At 37.5% G+C, this 21,140-nt stretch overlaps 1 protein-coding gene across 1 annotated transcript in view; it reads right to left on the bottom strand.

The window, feature by feature from the left end:
• The window catches only part of LOC128655288 (uncharacterized), a 35,840-nt gene extending 20,296 nt beyond the window's left edge, over nucleotides 1–15,544 (bottom strand). Inside the window, exon 1 of the mRNA XM_053708944.1 lies at nucleotides 14,671–15,544. Within this exon, the coding sequence (XP_053564919.1) occupies nucleotides 14,671–15,135 (465 nt within the window). The 5' untranslated portion in view covers nucleotides 15,136–15,544. The remainder of the gene's footprint in view (nucleotides 1–14,670) is intronic.
• Between the last annotated feature and the right edge of the window lie 5,596 nt (nucleotides 15,545–21,140).

Raw genomic sequence — 21,140 nt, 5'->3', positions numbered from 1 at the left:
CTTCAGATGATAGCCTCATAGCAATAGCTTGAACATGTAGTAACCTCCTATAAAACATGGAAGAACTGCAAGATATATTTTGCCTATAAATAATGTAAACTTCAGTGCAGTTTTTAAAAGAGTAATAGATACACAGTAATGTACAGCGGATGATCCTAATTTGTTAAAGCTACAGAGAAACATTCAAAGTACACCTGAGACCTCATATCTTTGAGCCCATATAACTTTTTATTAGATAGTATTAATATAAGTGTAACTGTCCTTTTAAATGTATTTTTTATGTGTTTTGTGACACTTGTTTTACTCACGTAGCAGTTAACCAGAGCTCTGAAGTCACAGTAATTATTCTAGCTTAAATCGTGACTGCGTTCACGCGTTCACATTTACTTTCAGCTTGTAATACGAGTGGAATTTAACTTGCATGCAAACTGCTTCGAAAACACAATCTACCTTTGTCTTTGATGTGATCTGAGTTAACTAGTTTAAAGGGACAGTCAACACGAGGATTTTTGTTTTATTAAAAGATAGATAATCCCTTAATTACCCATTCCCCAGCTTTGCATAACCAACACAGTTATAAGACACGTTTTACCTCTGTAATTACCTTGTATCTAAGCATCTGCAGATTGCCTCTTATTTCAGTTCTTTTGACAGACTTGCATTTTAGCCAATCAGTGCTCACTCTTTGGTATATTCACGTGCATGAGCTCAATGTTATCAATATGAAACACATGAACTAACGCCCTCTAGTGGTCAAAATGCATTCAGCTTAGAGGCAGCTTTTAAGGTCTCAGAAATTAGCATATGAACCTCCTAGGTTTAGCTTTAGCTTTCAACTAAGAATACCAAGAGAACAAGGCAAAATTGGTGATAAAAGTAAATTGGAACGTTGTTTAAAATTACATGCCCTATTTGAATCATGAAAGTGTTTTTTTTACTTGACTGTCCCTTTAAGGGGGGCATTGAACTCTGTTTCTATATTTTATGTGTGATTTAAAATTATAACAACCAGCATTATTCTTTAGAAACTTACATAAAGACTAACCCCTAAGAAGAAATATATTTTTTGTGGTTTGAACTTATTAAGGAACAGGTTACAAGTGGAGCGCAATACTGAGCTTACACAAGCACAATATTTGTGCTCCACTCAGTAATACCATCGCATGCAGGGCCGCCACTAAAATTTTTGCCCCCCCCCCCCCTCTGACATGTGCAATTTTTGAACAAGTCACTAAAATGTATATGCACTTTATTCTTAAGTGTAGTCAAACTTGGAAATGTTGTAAAGGTAGTAACATAGAAATACACAGAAACACTCATACACTGAAACACACAGTCACACATAAGGATTCACATATAGACACTCTAGCAGACACGCAACACAGACACACTCGGATACAGACACCCACACAGACACTCAGCACTTGTTTACATTGATCTAAGAAGTAATGAGGTAGACTACAGCTTGTCAAAAAGGACATTTACAAGACAAAATATGGAGTTCTGATTATCTTTTTGTCAAGGAAGATGCCAACTATATGCAGTGGCTGAAAGGAAGGGCCCTGAACTGCCTAAACAATAATTTAAAGGTTAAGTGGTGGATTGGTGACTTCCGAAAAAGTCTCATTAGTGTCAAAGTCTGTAGAAAGATGTGAATAATCAGTAGTAAGGTCAAAATGTCCTAAAAAGGAACAGACAATGGACACACACAAACTCAAACACAAACTTGAATATACACCCAAGGAAACACCCACAGAGACAGCCTCAGAAAACACACAATGACATACACACTCACAGACACCCACAGAAAATACACACAACACACTGAGAGACACCCACAGAAAACACACAAAGACATACATACACTCACACCTTCACTGAGACATCCACAAAAAACACACAAAGACATACACACACACACACCCTCACAGAGATACCCACATAAAACACACAAAGACACACACACACACCCCCTCACAGAGACACCCACAGAAAATGCACAGACATACACACACACCCAAACTCACAGAGACACTCACAGAAAACACAGACATATGCACACGCCCTCACAGAGAAACCCACAGAAAATACATAGACATATGCACACATCATCACAGAGACACCCAAATAAAACACAGACATATGCACACACCCTCACAGAGACACCCACAGAAAACACACAGACATACATACACACCCTCACAGAGACACCCACAGAAAATGCACAAAGACATATGCACATACCCTTACAGAGACATCCACAGAACACACAGACATACATACACACACACCCTTACAGAGACATACACAGAAAACACACAAAGACATACACACCCACCTTCACAGAGGCATCCACAGAAAATACACAAAGACATACATACACACACACACACACACACACACAGAAATCCACAGAAAATGCACAAAGACATACACACACACCCTCACAGAGACACCCACAGAAAATGCACAGATATACACATGCACCCTCACAGAGACATCCACAGAAAACACACAAAGACATACGCACACACCCTCACAGAGACACCCACAGAAAAGGCACAAAGATATACGCACACGCCATCACAGAGACATCCACAGAAAACACAGAAATACATACACACACACACCCTCACAGAGGCATCCACAGGAAATACACATACATACATACATACACACACACACACACACATCCTCACAGAGACACCCACAGAAAATGCACAAAGACATATGCACACACCCTCACAGAGATATCCACAGAAAACACACAAAGACATACACACCCACCCTCACAGAGACATCCACAGAAAATACACAGACATACATACACACACCCTCACAGAGACATCCACAGAAAATGCACAGACAGACACACACACACTCACAGATAGACGCACAGAAAAAAAATACATACACACTCATAGAGACACCAACAAAAGCACAAAGACATAAACACAGACACTCACAGGAGGTAAAATTTCTGCACATTGACATCCCCTAAATCAACAGTGTGTGACATGCATGATAAAAAATAGCAGAAATTAAGAGATCACTTTCTAAAACATCATATTTGTAAATGTGCAAACAAAAATACTGTGAATTCAAAATTGTACATTAATGATCTGTCAGAATGGGTAGATGAAGAAAAGTACTTTTGACAGGTTGACATATGTTTGGGTTCCCCCCCATTTTCCCCAACCAAGAACACCACTTCAAATCTGGTGTACAACTGTTCCCATCTGTCAGCTGTACTTATGGATTTTGAAAATGCTGTAGTCTATATGGTCTTGCTGGAATGATAAGCTGTGATACTTAGTCTCATACCATTAGATCTGGTTAAATGCAGGATTTAGGCTTGTTTGCACGTATTTCAAAATCAAGTCAGCTGTAGTGTAAACTGAACAGTGTTAAGTTAACCTATCACATTTCAAACACTGAGCAATTTTAGCCTGAGAGTATAACATTTTATGCAGATGTAAAAAATCTTAGATAAAATGTCTCCTGGCATCTGGAAAGTCCTTGCATTAAGGGGCAGTAAACTGGAATGTAATTAAAATATATATATATAAATTTTAAAAAAATCATATCGGCCAAAAGGGCACCTACCATTTGTGTATTGAGGAGGAAACATTTCTGTATGGTTTTAAATATAGAATTTCTACAGCATTGTCAAATAATTATAAATATACTGCTGCATATTGCTAAAAAAAAATGTTTTTATGGACCCCTGGCCTCACGTTACAACTACCACACTGAAGTTACAATCCGAAATTGCACAAAGAAATAAAAAACATTTGCTAAGTAAGTCCTACCTCTTTTGCAAATGAAAGTGATCTGTCGTCTGACACACACTGTACAAACTGAAGTGAAGTCTGTCTCACACTGTGCATAGTGATTTAGTGCACACTCAGAAATCCTCTCAAATGCTAATGCTTTTTTTCCTTGTAATAACATTTTCCACACTCAATAGCACTTTGCTGGTGGCTGCCAAAATTGAAATAAAAAATAAAATTGTGCTTGTCTCATGGGGCCCCCTGGTCCAGTGGGCCCCTGACAGGAGTCACTTTCACCCCCTGATGGCGGCCCTTTTTGCATATAAATGTGTGCTGGTATTACAAGTACAGCGCAATGTGAACCCTTATAACTGCTTTGTGCAGGTTTTTTTTAAAGGCAATAAAAATTATCATATATTTTTCTTATGGTACTGTACTGTACTCTCTATTTTGCAGTGCATTTGGGGCAAGTTTTAATTCTCTGATTAATTGCGCTTAGAGCAAAGTGAAACCACAAGCTTGCGGTCACATTAACCAGTCACTTGTAATGGCTGGTTATTTAACGTGCACCCATAAACAGGGTTTGCCCCTTTAAGTGCACATGTGTCAGGTTTCCTTTCCTGTCTGTCATCTTAGCCCATCCCACCTTCCCTACTTAACCTGCACACTAACAAGCTCAGGTGCTTAGTAATTTTGTTTAGTGCACCTAAGCTTCCTGAACTCACTTGAACATCGTTCTTTGTTAACAGAGTTAACTTCAAGAATCTCTTACCTCATCTATCAGTCTCCACACTTCAAACCGGATAACAGTTTTATCCTGTGATGTTTCTCTGCTTCCTGCAGTGTTGTGCCTCGCACCAACTTTACCTACCTAGGATTTCTACAGCACGCTCCTGGTAATTATTCTGCAGCTCTGTGTATAAACATCATTTCCTTGGTGTATACTTCCTTTCCGGACTTCCACCTAGCTTTGGCCATCTGAACGGAGCTCTCCGTGACCGGAGTTTGGCCCCACCTACTCTAGTGACATCACGTCTGAATCTCCTCTCCATGAACGGAGATCACGCACACCTTCCATCGGCTCAGTACTACTGAAGTGAAACAACGAGTAAGTTGATCTTGTGGTTATCTCCCATGTAAGAAATACCATTTTCACTCTGTTGTCTCAAAAACAGATTTATCTTTGAGTGAATAGAACTCAGAGGGACATCATTTGTTTATGTACAAAGACTTTTGTAATTGCTGCAACTATATTTGTGTTGAGCTTTAATACATCAGTCATATCTTTGAGTGAACTGAACTCAGAGGGATGTTATTTGTTTATATACAAAGACTTTTTCATAATGGTTGCAAGAATATTTGAACCTAAGTTCCATAAGCCAAGTGTGACAAATACTACATTTTGAATTTATATTAATCTGCAGTTGAGATCCTTAAAGGAACATACCTTTCTTCCTGCAGTCCTGACATAATTACTAAGCCAGTTATGGATCCAGCAGATCTTCCACAGATTTTCTATAATGTATCCCAACGTGTGGACCAATTAGGGCAAGGCCTCAGAGATCTACAAGTTGAGAACGAGACTCTTCGTAAATTAATAAGTGACACTATTGGTGCCAAGCCTATACACTCAGATCTATCTCCTGGACCCCAGGTTTCCATGCCTGATACTTTCTCAGGGGACAGGAAAAGTTATCGACAGTTCAAGAATGTATGTCTGTTACTGTTTAACCTGAAACCTAAAACATACTCCACCAATAGAACTAACATTTTAACCCTTATATCTTTTCTTAGAGGAGAACCCAGGGTATAGGCTGATTCGTATTATGAATCCCCAGATCCTATCTTATCTTTATTGGATAACTTCCTGACAGTGATGGATAAATTATATTTGGACATAAACCTGCAGATTACTGCTGAGGCTAAAATGAAGTATAAAACAAGGAAACAGACCTGTAGAATGTTACATCACAGATTTCAAACAATACGCATCTGATTCCCAGTGGAATGCAGTGGCACTCAGAAACCAGTATAGACTCGGTCTGGCTGAAACTGTCAAGGACAAGTTAGCCCGGACAGAACTACCTACTATGCTAGACGCCATGATGAAATTAACCATACAAATCGATAGAAGACTCAGGGAGAGGAGTTCATAGTGACTCACATCAGAACCTGCCTATAGGAGATACGCAAACCCTACCCAACCATCTTCCTCCTCAAATAACAACACTGAACCTATTTAAATAGGTATGATCAGAGGGCCCTTAACACCTGAAGAGGGACTCAGAAGGAAGACCAAGGTACTCTGCATGTACTGTGCCAACCCGGCACACACAGTTTTAGAATGTCTCATACTATTTTAGAACAAAAAGAGTAAGTGCTACACATTACCTACTACATTAGTTGTTAGAAACAAACCTGTTTACTGTATTCTACCTTTATCCTTACAGTGGGATCAAAACCATTTGAAAACTGAAGCTATCCTAGACACTGGAGCCTACGGGAATTATATAGATAGTTGAAAAGAATAAAATACCACTTTTGTTGAAACAAAATCCTGTGTCCATACGTGTTATTGATAGTTCCCAAATCACTACTGGTCCTATCACTCACCATACTGTACTAATTCATACTATAACCTCTGAAACTCATTCTGAATTTATTTTGTTTATTTCTCTTAACTTTTCCCTATCGTTTTAGGCCTGCAGTGGTTACTTACAACTACATCAACCCACTATCAGCTGGGAAAACCTTTAGGTAACTATGCAATCTGAATATTATCACCAGACCTGCTTTACTCACTCTTTGATGTTACATTCACCAGATTAAACCAATGCTTCCTATTGAATATGCAGAATTTTCTGAGGTATTCAGCAAGAAAGAGGCAGATAACCTACCACCTCACCGTTCATACGATTGCCCCATAGAACTAAAACCTGGAGCAACAGTTCCCTATGGACATCTTTACCCATTGAGTCAACCGGAACTCACACATTTAAAAACATATTTAGATGAAAACCTTAAAAAGGGCTTTATTAGGCCGTCTGTTTCTCCAGCAGGAGAAGGAATGTTTTTTGTTACAAATAAAGACCGGTCACTTTTGTTGAAACAAAATCCTGTGTCCATACGTGTTATTGATAGTTCCCAAATCACTACTGGTCCTATCACTCACCATACTGTACCAATTCATACTATAACCTCTGAAACTCATTCTGAATTTATTTTGTTTATTTCTCTTAACTTATCCCTATCGTTTTAGGCCTGCAGTGGTTACAACTACATCAACCCACTATCAGCTGGGAAAACCTTAAGGTAACTATGCAATCTGAATATTATCACCAGACCTGCTTTACTCACTCTTTGTTGTTACATTCACCAGATGAAACCAATGCTATTCCTATTGAATATGCAGAATTTTCTGAGGTATTCAGCAAGAAAGAGGCAGATAACCTACCACCTCACCGTTCATACGATTGCCCCATAGAACTAAAACCTGGAGCAACAGTTCCCTATGGGCATCTTTACCAATTGAGTCAACCGGAACTCACACATTTAAAAACATATTTAAATGAAAAACCTTAAAAAGGGCTTTATTAGGCCGTCTGTTTCTCCAGCAGGAGAAGGAATGTTTTTTGTTATTAATAAAGACCGGTCACTTCGTCTAATTATTGATTACCGGGAATTTAACAAAAGAACTGTTAAAAATAGGTATCCCCTGCCCCTTATACCAGAACTCATAGAGCGCCTGGACCAAGCAAAAATATTCACTAAATTGGATCTTCGTGGAGCATACAATTTAGTACGTATTAGGCAAGGCAATGAATGGTTAACGGCATTCAGAACCAGGTATGGTCTATACGAATACCTGGTTATGCCATTTAGATTATGTAACGCTCCTGCCACTATCCAACATTTTATTAATGATGTGTTCAGAGACCTCCTAGACATATGTGTAGTAGTATACCTAGAAAACATACTCATCTACTCCCAGACACCAGAAGAACACATCAAACATGTCAGGTGGGTTCTCTCAAGGCTAAGAGTCAATCAGCTTTACGCCAAGGCAGAGAAATGTGTATTTCATACCGATCAAATTTCCTTCCTTGGTTACTCAATTAGTCTTAACGGCATACAAATGCAAGAGGATAAGGTGGAGACAGTGAAAAAGTGGCAACCCCTACTAATAGGAAGGAACTTCAATGGTTTTTAGGCTTCTCAAATTATTACAGGAAGTTCATCAAAGGATTTTCTAAGATCGCTAAACCTCTTACACGCCTTACTAGTTCTATTATCCAATTAATTTGTAATCAAGAAGCATCTAAAGCCTTTGACTACCTGAAGGAAAGATTTACAACAGCACACATTCTCCAATTCCCATATCCCAATCTACAGTATGTCCTAGAGGTGGATTCCTCCGACTATGCCCTCAGAGCCGTTCTTTCTCAAAGAATTACTATTAACGACCCTATACATCCAGTAGCGTATTTTTCTAAGGTAATGACTTCTGCCGAAATAAATTATCCAATCGGTGAGAAAGAGCTATTGGTATCTAAACGCTCTTTTGAACATTGGAGGCACCTACTGGAAGGTACTCAACTCCCCATCATTATATACACTGATCATAAAAATCTTGAATATCTCCAAACCAACAAAACTCTATCAGCAAGACAGGTCCGCTGGAGTCTATACTTTGTAAGATTCAACTACCAGATTTTTTATAGACCTGGTTCTAAAAATGGAAAGGCAGACGTTCTCTCTCGCAAAGAAGGGAGACCCTCAACATTATGCCAAACCCCAACAAGTATTATTCCTAAGGAGAATTTCATTGGTTTAATTCCCATATTTCCTAAACTTCTTTGTGAAGCCTTACACTCTGATCATCATCTACCATCTCAAATCCTATCCAAACAATCTAATAGGTTCTATTATCATGGTTCTAAAGTATACATACCCCCTGACTTACAACAAACTGTTGTAAAAATACATTATGATTCATCTCTATCTGGGCATCCTGGCATTAGGAGAACTTTGGACCTTTTACAAAGAAGGTATTGACCCAAAAAAATTACCCAAACCAAACCTGCACCATTTGTGTGACATCAAAATCAGAAAGAAAAGCCCCTCATGGGCTACTCATGCCGATCCAAATCCCAGAAAGACCTTGGAAACATGTAGGAATGGATTATATAGTCGAATCAGCTACCTCTTAAGGGAAGAATACAATTCTTGTCGTAATCGTTTTTGGTTAAATATCAGGGTATCCCTACGATTCTCACCACAGATCGTGACACTCAGTTTAGCTCTCGTTTTTGGAAAAAACCTCTGTAAACAGATCAAAATAGATCACCATTTCAGTTCTGCTTACCATCCTCAAACTAATGGACAGTCTGAACGACTAAATCAGTGGCTGGAACAGTATTTGTGGTGTTACTGTGCATACCAACAGACAGAATGGGTAAATATCTCTCTATGGCAGAGTTCGCTTATAACAACTCCCTAAATTCCTCGACCAAGATGTCCCTGTTCTATGCCAACCTTGCTTACCATCCAGAGATTACTTTGACCTCCTCTGATAGTTCTGCATGCCCTACAGTAGACAAACTCACCAACAGCTTGCTGGAAAATTTTAAGGTTCTTCAACAGAACATTCAATATGCTCAAGCCATACAGAAAAAGTATTATGACCTTAGAAGAAGAACACCCCCAGTATACACAGTGGGGGATATGGTTTGGCTATCTACCAAGAATCTTAGGATGCACATTCCTAGCAAAAAGTTGGCTGGGCTATTTATAGGACCTTTCCCTGTTTCTAAGATCATCAATGCGAATGCAGTTACTTTGAAACCTCCACCTACTCTCCGCATTCACCCTACATTCCATGTTTCTTTATTGAAACCTTCTACAAGCATGAGAATGTCTGATACAGTACTTCCCCCGACTCCTTGTGCATTGGATACTGATGAATATGAAGTCCAGGATCGAATTGACTCCAGGCATTATAAAGGTCAACTTCAGTGTTTAGTACGTTAGAAAGGTTTTGTGCCTGAAGATGACACTTGGGAACCGCACACTAACATCAACGCTCCTAGACTTGTCTCCCAGTTTCATAGACCATATCCTCATCATCCTCGTCTCCAAGCCATGGGACGGCTTGCTTGACTGGGGGGGGGGGGGGTCATGTCAGGTTTCCTTTCCTGTCTGTCATCTTAGCCCATCCCACCTTCCCTACTTAACCTGCACACTAACACGCTCAGGTGCTTAGTAATTTAGTAATACTTCCTTTCCGGACTTCCACTTAGCTTTGGCCGTCTGAACGGAGCTCTCCGTGACCAGAGTTTGGCTCCGCTTAGTCTAGTAACATCACATCTGAATCTCCTCTCCGTGAACGGAGATCACGCACACCTTCCATTGGCTCAGTACTACCGAAGTGAAATAACGAGTAAGTTGATCTTGCGCTTATCTCCCATGTAAGAAATACGTACCATTTACACTCCGTTGTCTCAAAAAATACTAGCAACAACAATTCTCTGACAGATTTATCTTTGAGTGAATAAAACTCAAAGGGACATCATTTGTTTATGTACAAAGACTTTTTCATAACGGTTGCAAGAATATTTGAACCTAAGTTCTGATACATTTTTGATCAATTGTAAGAGACTTTGTTTCCTACATATTTAAATGAATTATAATCACTAAGACTGTTCTGAGTTACTTCTACATAGTAATCCATTAGCCAAGTGTGACAAATACTACATTTTGAATCTATATTAATCTGCAGTTGAGAGCCTTAAAGGAACATACCTTTCTTCCTGCAGTCCTGACAGCATGTTAAGAGAGCGCTCCACTCGTAATCTGGCCCTATATGCCTTATCAATAAATATGTAGTAATTCAGATGATTAAAAGTTTTGCGCTATAGAGGGTGCAAAACGAATGCAACAAAAGTTGGTTTATTTCACCCTCTATAGCGCTGCCATTACAGGTTTTGCACGCACAAGCCGCCTTGTGCGTGCAATATGGTGGCGATGAGCTCCATACCGCACAATATCCAAGGGCTGAGAATACATGCCTGTGCACGCTTTCCCCTTAGACATCAATGGGGAGAGCGTGTTAGAAAAAAAAACTAACACCTGAAGTGCGGAAAGGCAATCGCCATAACGTAACCCCATTAATGTCTATGGGGGAAAAAAGTTACGTTTAAACCTAACACCCTAACATAAACCCCAAGTCTAAATACCCCTAATCTGCTGCCCCCGATATCGTTGACAACAAAATAAAGTTATTAAGCCCTAATCTGCCGCCCCCAACATTGACGACACTGAAATAAACTTATTAACCCCTAATCTGCTGCTCCCAATATCGCCACCACTATAATAAAGTTATTAACCCCTATTCCCCCGCACACCAACATCGCCGCCACTATAATAAAGCTATTAACCCATTTTCTGCCGCTCCCCGACATCACTGCCACTAAATAAAGTTATTAACCCCTAAACCTCTGGCCTCCCACATCACCACCACTAAATAAACATAACCCCTAAACAGCCAGCCCCTCACATCGCAAAAAACTAAATTAAACTATTAAACCCTAAACCTAACAACCCCCTAACTTTAAATTAAAATTACAATATCCCTATCTAAAAATAAATAAAAACTTACCTGTGAAATTAAAAAAATTAACCTAACATAACTATTATACTAAAATTAAAATAACTACAAATTAAATAAACTAAATAACACATTAAAAAAAACTAACACTACTAAAAAAAATGTATTCTAAAATTACAAAAAATAAAAAATACTAAATTATGAAAAATAACAAACTAAATGATCCAAAATAAAAACAATTACACCTAATCTAATAGCCCTATAAAAATAAAAAAGCCTCTCCCAAAATAAAAAAAACCCTAGCCTACAGTAAACTACAAATAGCCCTTAAAATGGCCTTTTGTAGGGCATCGCCCTAAAGAAATCAGCTCTTTTCCCTGTAAAAAAATACAAAGACCCCCCCAATAGTAAAACCCACCACCAAACCAACCCCCCAAAATAAAAAACCTAACTCTAACAAAAACCTAAGCTACCCATTGCCCTGAAAAGGACATTTGTATAGGTATTTAGCTCTTTTGCATTGCCCTGAAAAGGGCATTTAGCTCTTTTAAGAAAGCTCAAACCCTAATCTAAAAAAAAACACCCCAAAAAAGTAAACACTAACCCCCTACGATCCACTTCCAGTTTTAGAAGTCCGGACATCCAGGCAGCGACAAGTCTTCATCCAGGCAGCGAGGTCTTTATCCATCCAGGCACTCTATCTTCATCAAGGTGGTATCTTCTATCTTCATCCCACGGCATCTTCTATCTTCATCCTGGTGGCGCGAAGCGGGTCCATCCTTCAAGAAATCCAGCACGGAGCATCCTTTTCATATGGTCTCCGCCGTACACTGAATCTTGAATGCTAGGGAGCCTTTTTAAAATGGCGTCCCTTGCATTTCTATTGGCTGATTTGATTTTTGAAATTCAAATCAGCCAATAGAATTTCAGTAGCTCTCATCCTATTGGCTGATTTGAACAGCCAATATGATTTCAGCAGCTCTCATCCTATTGGCTGATTTGAATTTCCAAAATCAAATCAGCCAATAGGAATGCAAGGGACGCCATTTTGAAAAGACTCCCTTGCATTGAAGATTCATTGTATGGCGGAGACCATATGAAGAGGATGCTCCGTGACGAATGTCTTGAAGGATAGACCCGCTCCGCACCGCCAGGATGAAGATAGAAGATGCCGCCAGGATGAAGATAGAAGATGCCGTCTGGATGAAGATAAAAGACGCCGCCTGGATGGATGAAACCTCGCCGTCTGGATGAAGACTTCTCGCCGCCTGGATGTCCTGACTTCAGAAACTGTAAGTGGATCGTCAGGGGTTAGTGTTAGTTGTTTTTTTTACTTTTTTTGGGTGGGTTTTATTTTTAGATTAGGGTTTGGGTTTTCTTAACTAAGCTAAATGCCCTTTTCAGGGCAATGGAAAAGAGCTAAATGCCCTTTTAAGGGCAATGCCCATACAAATGCCCTTTTCAGGGCAATGGGTAGCTTAGGTTTTTGTTAGAGTTAGGTTTTTTATTTTGGGGGCCTGGTTGGGTGGTGGGTTTTACTGTTGGGGGGTCTTTGTCTTTTTTTTACATGGAAAATAGCTGATTTCTTTAGGGCAATGCCCTACAAAAGGTCCTTTTAAGGGCTATTTGTAGTTTATGGTAGGCTAGGTTTTTTTTTTATTTTGGGCAGGCTTTTTTATTTTTTATAGGGCTATTAGATTAGGTGTAATTGTTTTTTTTTATAATTTAATTTGTTATTTTTCGTAATTTAGTGTTTGTTATATTTTTGTAATTTAGTATTTTTTATTTTTTGTAATTTTAGAATTATTTTTTTTTAGTAGTGTTAGTTTTTTTTTAATGTGTAATTTAGTTTATTTAATTTGTAGTTATTTTAATTTTAGTATAATAGTTGTTAGGTTAATTGTTAGTTTAAACTTAGGTTTTTTTAATTTCACAGGTATGTTTTTATTTATTTCGAGATAGGTATATTGTAATTTTGAATTTAAAGTTAGGAGTTTTTAGGTTTAGGGGTTAAAAGTTTAATTTAGTTTTTTGCAATGTGGGGGTATGGCAGTTTAGGGGTTAATAGGTTTATTTAGTGGCGATGATGTGGGAGGCCAGAGGTTTAGGGGTTAATAACTTTATTATAGTGTCTGTGAATGTCGGGAGAGGCGGAATAGGGGTTAATAGCTTTATTATAGTGGCGGCGATGTCAAGAAGCGGCGGAATAGGGGTTAATACATTTTATTAGTGGCGGCGATGTCGGGAGCGGCAGATTAGGGGTTAATAAGTTTAATTTAGTGTTTGCGATGTGGGGGGGCCTTGGTTTAGGGGTTAATAGGTAGTTTATGAGTGTTAGTGTACTTTATAACATTTTAGTTATGAGTTTTGTGTAACAGTTTTGTTGCGCAAAACTCATAACTACTGGTCTCAGATTGCGGAACAGATTGTGTTGGTATAGGCTGGAAAGAAAGCTTTTTAGCCTTGTGCGCACAACCTGTAATACCGGCGTTATGGAAATCCCACGCAAAAACGTCATTTTTTTGAGTGTCGGATTGACGTTGCGTTACAGGCTAAAATGCTTGTGGTACAGCTATACCGACAAGACTCGTAATGGCTGCGTTCCGGTTTTTACCCTGAAATGGCCATTTTTTTCAGCGTTAAAACCGGAAAGCAAAACTCGTAATCTAGGTGATAAACAAAAACATAAAGTAAAGGAATAGTTATGCACATGCATATTTATTTACCCAGTAAGATAAATTTTTAATACATTTTAGTCACTTTCTAACAATTAGACCCAGTTAGCATTTTGTTCATGTATGTAATGTGCACTCATTTTTAGAAATATCCTACATAAGTCCCATATTTTCAAGCCACATACATGTATGGATGAAGTTCCTGTTCATTATAGATATTTAAAATATTACTTTTTTTTAAATTATTTTTATTTTCAGAAATATAGATAATGAAACATAAGCACACGGTATATATGTCAATAATATTACATTTGATAAGCGCAATGGCAGAGCAAAAGTCCTTTGCTAAACAACTTAATAATTAAATAAAGCACTTTTCAAATCGGAGGAGATTATAAACTTTCAAAGTTTCTGAAAATGACTAAAATGATAAAAATGGATAAATTCACTATTAGTTGATTGAGTATAAAGAGAAATCGAGCAGTGAGCTGTAACATTTATGGTTGTTATGTAAACAGAGCTCTCTTTCTATGTTAGCTAAATTTAGCTAAAACTAACTGTCATATACAATCCCAGAGGCTCATGCTTCTTTTCTATAGTTTAGCTGATTACTTACCCACTTATTTATATTTTCTTTGTTGACGTGCTGCAGGTTATCAGTAGGCTCACATTCAGAAGATGACGACCATATATAAACCATTTTGTTTGTCTCTGTGCTTTTCACCTGATCTACAGGCGTCACAGGTGGTTCAGGGCCTACTTTGGCACAAGCAATTGCTTTACTCACAGAACCTTTCCAGGACAAACAGTCTTCAGACTCTGCCAATATCTCATCCAGCAGCTGTAGTTCTTCATCATCTCTGTCCACTGGTGCACCACAATCTCCATGAATAGCTTCTGTAGGCAGATTAGCATGTTTAGCGTTTCTTTCTCCAAACTGAGCACAAATTTCAGCTTCGTTTTTGCATGGGGCTTTCTCTTCACCAGCTTTGTCACCTGATGGTACCTCTGTAGTTCTCAGAAATGGCCTACAGCTATTCTTGTGTACTGTCCGTCTAAGTTTACTGCTGCCACTGCCCATAACAGGAGAGTACAAACAGCTTCTGTTTGTTACTTTTTACAAGCACAAGTTCTGCATCAGTAGGACAGTTCTTTCTGTATATAAGCTCCATTTACATCATGCAATTCCAGTTTTCTTGGTGAAAGTTTGTTTCTCTCCATAACACCACAACCAAATTAAATTCCCATAAAGTTGAAGTGCTGCGTCTTTTTTTACTTTGTTGTTATTCCCAAATAAAGTTCATCATAAAGTGTCACCTATAGAAACAGAATCTTTTGTTGCAAAACAATTAACTTCCTCGGAATGTTGTTTATTCAGTCTTCAGCTTCTCTTTAATTCTCTCTTTTTTTTCTTTCTATTACATCTTTATCGTGTGCTTTTCTTTCACAGCTACAGACTCTCAGTTAAATATTAAAACAGCCTAAAAAGTCCTTTGCACTGAAGCCAGAGCAGCAGTAAAAAGTTAACTCAGACAGAGGAGTGTCATTCTATTCAGAACCAATAAGCTGTGAATGGAAAAGAGCCTAAGAAAATACAGAATGGAAAATCTGAAAACCCAGAAAGCTGAACTTAAAAAAAATATATAGAGAACGGAAATTGGGTGTAACCTGTAGATTTGTACAAGAAGACAGAAAGTGAGCAAAAGAGAGAAGGAATAATTTTCTCTTTCCTGCACATATTTAAAAGGAATTTTACATTAGGGTGAGTTTACTTCCAAGGTTTAATAATAGTTAAAGGGACATGAAAATCATTTTTTTTCTTTCTATTATCTAATGTGTTTTGTTCTCTTTGTATCCTTCATTGAAAAGTATACCAAGGTAGGTTAAGAAGCTGCTGATTGGTGGCTGCACACACAGTATATTCTTCTTTTTACTGGCTTTGCCAGTAGTGCATTACTGCTCCTTCAACAAAGGATACCAAGAGAATTAAGAAAATTTGATAATAGAAGTACTTTGGAAAGTTGCTTTAAATTGAATGATCTATCTGAACCATGAACATTTTTTTGGGGGTTTTTATGTCCCTTTAAGCTTTTGCATTAAATATAATGGTCTGATTATATGAATTATCAACCGCTATAACAAAGACATAAGCGGAAATGCTTGTGTCTGGTGATTTAAAGGGACAGTCTACACCAGAATTTTTATTGTTTTAAAAGATAGATAATTCCTTTATTACCCATTCCCTAATTTTGCATAACCAACACAGCTATATTAATATATGTTTGACCTCTGTGATTACCTTGTATCTAAGCCTCTGGAAACTGCCCCCTTAGTTCACTTCTTTTGACAGACTTGCATTTAAGCCAATCAGTGATGGCTCCTAGGTAACTTCACGTGCATGAGCTCAATGTTATCTATATGATACACATGAACTAATGCCATCTAGTGGTGAAAAACTGTCAAAATGCATTCATATTAGAGGCGGCCTTCAAGGTCTAAGAAATTAGCATATGAACCTCCTAGGTTTCAACTAAGAATACCAAGAGAACAAAGCAAAATTGGTGATAAAAGTAAATTGGAAAGTTGTTTAAAATTACATTCTCGATCTGAATCAGGAATGTTTATTTTGGACTAGACTGTCCCTTTAAGACCTACCACTACAATTTACACTGGATCACCTCACAATGACTCTTTAACTGTCTGTGAACTTTAACAATCAATGCAATAAGTATTTAACTTAGGTGAGTTTATGACTTCAAACCTCCATTCTTATGCCACATCCTTTAACCCACTGAAAGCACCAGTTGGACAGAATAAGAATTATATTGGATATATTTTATAATCTTTAAAGCTTTAAATCTTTAAAATAAATTAATTTAAAGTAATGGACCAATTCTCTTTTCTAGATGGAATAATCATATTAGAGTCAGATGCTAACAACATTTTTTTGTGTGTTAACATTTTAGAGCCCATTTTGATACTTAGGGCTAGATTACAAGTGAGGCACAAACGGTTTTGTGCAAGCCATATCATCTTTTCACAAGCAATTTTAATTGTGCTGATATTACAAGTTGATCAAAATAGCGCAATTGCGATTTACGCTTCAATCCGTACCGCAATCTCAGAGCTGTGTTTAACTGTATTCTGAAACTAAAAAGTTGCACAAACCACATCAAAAATACATTACAAAGTACAGTTACACTCATAATAACACGTCTAATAAAAATATTTCACAAAAAAGTTATAAGGGCTCAAAGATATGAGATCTCGGTTGTTAGAAAAAAAAAAAGCTGCAAAAGTACTTTAACATTGAGACACATACATATACATTGCTAAAGATGTATTTTATTTATATGTGTATATATGTATTTACAGACATATATACACATAAAAACACATAAATATATATGTACACACATATAGACATATTTATATTAGTGCATTAGAGCCCTTTGCCATTAAGTAGATGAAAACACGATAAAACATATTTATGAAATATTCATATTTAATAAAGATTTAAACTATGTATTTATTGTAAATATTTTACATTTGCTAATATGAATATGCTGTGTTGTTTGCATGATGCATTACACAGCTTTAATGCTTAGCTAGGGTTAGTACAGTGATTTAGACCAATCAAGTTGATTTAACCTACTCCCAGCTGATGAGTGGCAATAACCACGAAACAGCTGCCCTGGGATTGGTCTAAATCACTGTACTAACCCTAGCTAAGCATTAAAGCTGTGTAATGCAGCAGTGCTATGGCATAAAGGGAAGTCTGCCTTAAAAAGCAGGCTAAAAGTAAAAAGGTGAGTCATTGTGAACCTCATTTGCATATCTTACCCAGATTCCTTTGCTGCATTGGAAACCGTGTAGTCAGAGAGTTTCTGGGTTTAAAGCAAGTCTTCTGACTTGTTTAGATTTGTAAATGGTTTACACAATGAGTTATTTTCTCTATATTTTGTATTTAGTGGAGGATTTTAAACTCACTTTTCGCCTCCCCATAATTTTAATTGTTGTATATATATATATATATATATATATATATATATATATACATACACACATACATTGTGTGTATACTGTATATATATATATATATATATATATATATATATATATACACACACATATATATTTATACACAGGGCCGGACTGGGAATAAAAAGTAGCCCTGGAAAAATATGAAGACCAGCCCTATTTTCCATTGAGTAGGTAGAATGCACATGCTCCATTTTTCTCAAAGGGGATTACAGGGATACTCCTTCCCCAGAATTAAATTGTATTACTTTGTATTAAATAAAAATGCCAGACTGATTTTATAAAGGCACCCTACAACCCAATTTCATCCATTAATCCCCCTTTAAATTGTAGAGTTCCAGGCCCAACTGCTGCAGCCCACCGGGAAATCTCTTGGTATCCTGGTAGACCAATCCGGCCCTGTTTATACACATACATACACACACACATATATATATTTATACACATACACACACATATATGTATATTTACACACATATACTGTATATATACAGTATATATATATACTGTATGTATATATATATATATATATATATATATATATATATATATATATATATATATATATATATATATATATATATATATATATATATATATATGTGTGTGTAATGTTTAGGCAATAATTAGGTAGTTAACAAGGCAAATAAATAAAAATGCTAAAATATGTTTTATACTGTTACTACTGACAATAACAATATTAATAAATAATATGTATTAATACTATTATTTATATGTAACGTCATTTGTTTTTATGGGGTTTGTTTTTGCTGACAGTCCTGCTCAGGATACCCAGTGCAGTCTTTAACTTGGCAGAGCAGTAAGCACAGCAAAGTTCTTCATAGGCATCATTAGCTGCTATAGACTCAGATTTCTAGGTCTGGATTCGCTCCCCAGGCCACTAGGTATGACGGGGTAGTCTCTGACACTGGTGGGGTGGCAGCCGGCTACTCCGCAGTCTCCTTATACAGCCAGCCGCAGCAAAATGGTGGCACTGTATGCCTGTCTTCCCCTCATCTCCCCGGAGCAGTGGGGCACACAGGGCCGGGGTCTTGTCAGCAACCTCCAAGAAACTTATACAGCATAGTGAGGTCAGCGAGTGTTAATTAGTGCACAGGAGGAAGCTGTTAGTTAGCTTAGGTCCTTCCCTTTTGGTATAGCACAGTACTACATGGGAGGGATGGGGATGCGGCCAGCACTGAAATAAAAAAAGTAACGCGGCTTGATATTCTGCCTGCGCTACACCGAGAGGGAAGGTACCAGACTAGCGCAAAAAGCTTAACTCTATCTGAGATTTCATCATTGCAAAAAAAAAAAAAAAAAGCGCCACTTGTAATCTAGCCCTTAGTATCTTATATTTGCAATAATTTAACTGAAATTTAAACCTGATAGAAATGCGATGTTCATGTGTTCTAGATTCACTAACAATAGGGAAGCCTTTCAAGTACATTAAATGTTTCTATTTCCTAAGTCAACAGGGACATGCAGTAAAGACTGAGATATTGCACTTTCTTCAATATGCTCCATAAAATAGAATATAAGATGGAGTTAATTTTTGATCCACAGTGTTGTGTGCCACATAACTGCAGTTGGTGAGCTAATGCCACGGTTAACCTTGTACCTGAAACCCTTTCCCATAATCTCTAATCTGCACGCCTCTAACCATAATGTCTGATACACAAGGTGGCATTGTATCAGTCACTATAATAAATTCATGGCAATATACTATGGTACATAGCAATGTAGCTATGACACTGTGTTCTGATACTCACTTAATAGAGACGTCTCTGTACTCAGCAAATTACTGTCTGTAAGCATTGCTCCATGTACTGACGTACAAACACTAAACCTCTGAAATTCATTCTGTCAGGGCTGTCCATCTGGTGGTCTGTGAGATACATGCAGCTCCCCATCATTTATGGGTCTTTTAGACAAAAAATAATTCAAAGCTTCATAAGGCTACATGGTGATTATTTCCATTTGATTTGATGTTGGGAGAATGGGAATGAGTGTGATGTAATATGCTTGGTAAAGCAAATGGATATCCTACAGTTTAACATTTAAAAGAGGCATTAAACACTAAATACATTTCATGCACCTACCTCCTCTAATTATGCAGTCATTTTGTTTAGGTTTCACTGCAGGTACCTGAAAGAGAGATGTAGAGAAAACTAAATTCCAACATGGTGTCATCTAGTACTATAGGTAGGTGGGGAATAATCTCAGTACTATGAGTATACAATGTATTTAGTGCTTAATGCCCCTTTAAGTGTAAGACTCACCAACATTTAAGTCAACAAAAATGTGGTTTACTTCACGACACAGGTGGACGACACTAGTTTAAATAATCATTGGTAGCTTTTAGCAAATAAATTAGATTCTGCAACCCTAGTAACCACTATGCACTCAAAGTAACTGACAGATATATTGTCAAAAGATTCTATGAGCAGTGAAATTAACTTAAAAGCAAAGCAAAGGAAGCACATTTAATGGAAATCAAAACTTTCAAATAATTACTGTTATGCATGTGAACAAGAATTTACATTTTATAATTATTTTATTGTTGCCCTTAAACATAGTTTTTTAAAAAAAAAATATATATTTAATAATTAAAATGTATTCAGTTATATATACATCTGTTAAATTACCTGAGTTGTACACGTTTCTGAAGGTGTAGGGCATTATGGTATGTATGATACTTTTTTTTTTTTATTTAAGTGGATTTGAATCATGTGAGCTTAAAGTGATGGTAAATCCAATCGTTTAATAAACACTAGGATTTACCATCACTAACAATCAAGGTGAGTTTAAGTGATCAGATCTAAATAAAGGGTGCTAAACTCACCTTTTCTGGGGTCGACTTCCGGATGGGTGGAGTTAGCAAGCATACGCACGCTAACAGAGGGCTCTGAAACCGAAAGGGCCGGAAAAATCTCCCCAAGACGCCTGGATCCCTTGGCTGTGCTTGCTGGTTACAGTACGGGCAGTGGGCCGACACGGTCCTATCACAGGCAGGGAAGTCGTTTGATGCTGATAGGCTCATAG

This window comes from Bombina bombina, chromosome 4, assembly GCF_027579735.1.
Source record: "Bombina bombina isolate aBomBom1 chromosome 4, aBomBom1.pri, whole genome shotgun sequence".
NCBI lineage: Eukaryota > Metazoa > Chordata > Amphibia > Anura > Bombinatoridae > Bombina > Bombina bombina.
Note: the sequence above shows the minus strand (reverse complement) of the source record. Positions and strands in the feature narration are given on the sequence as shown.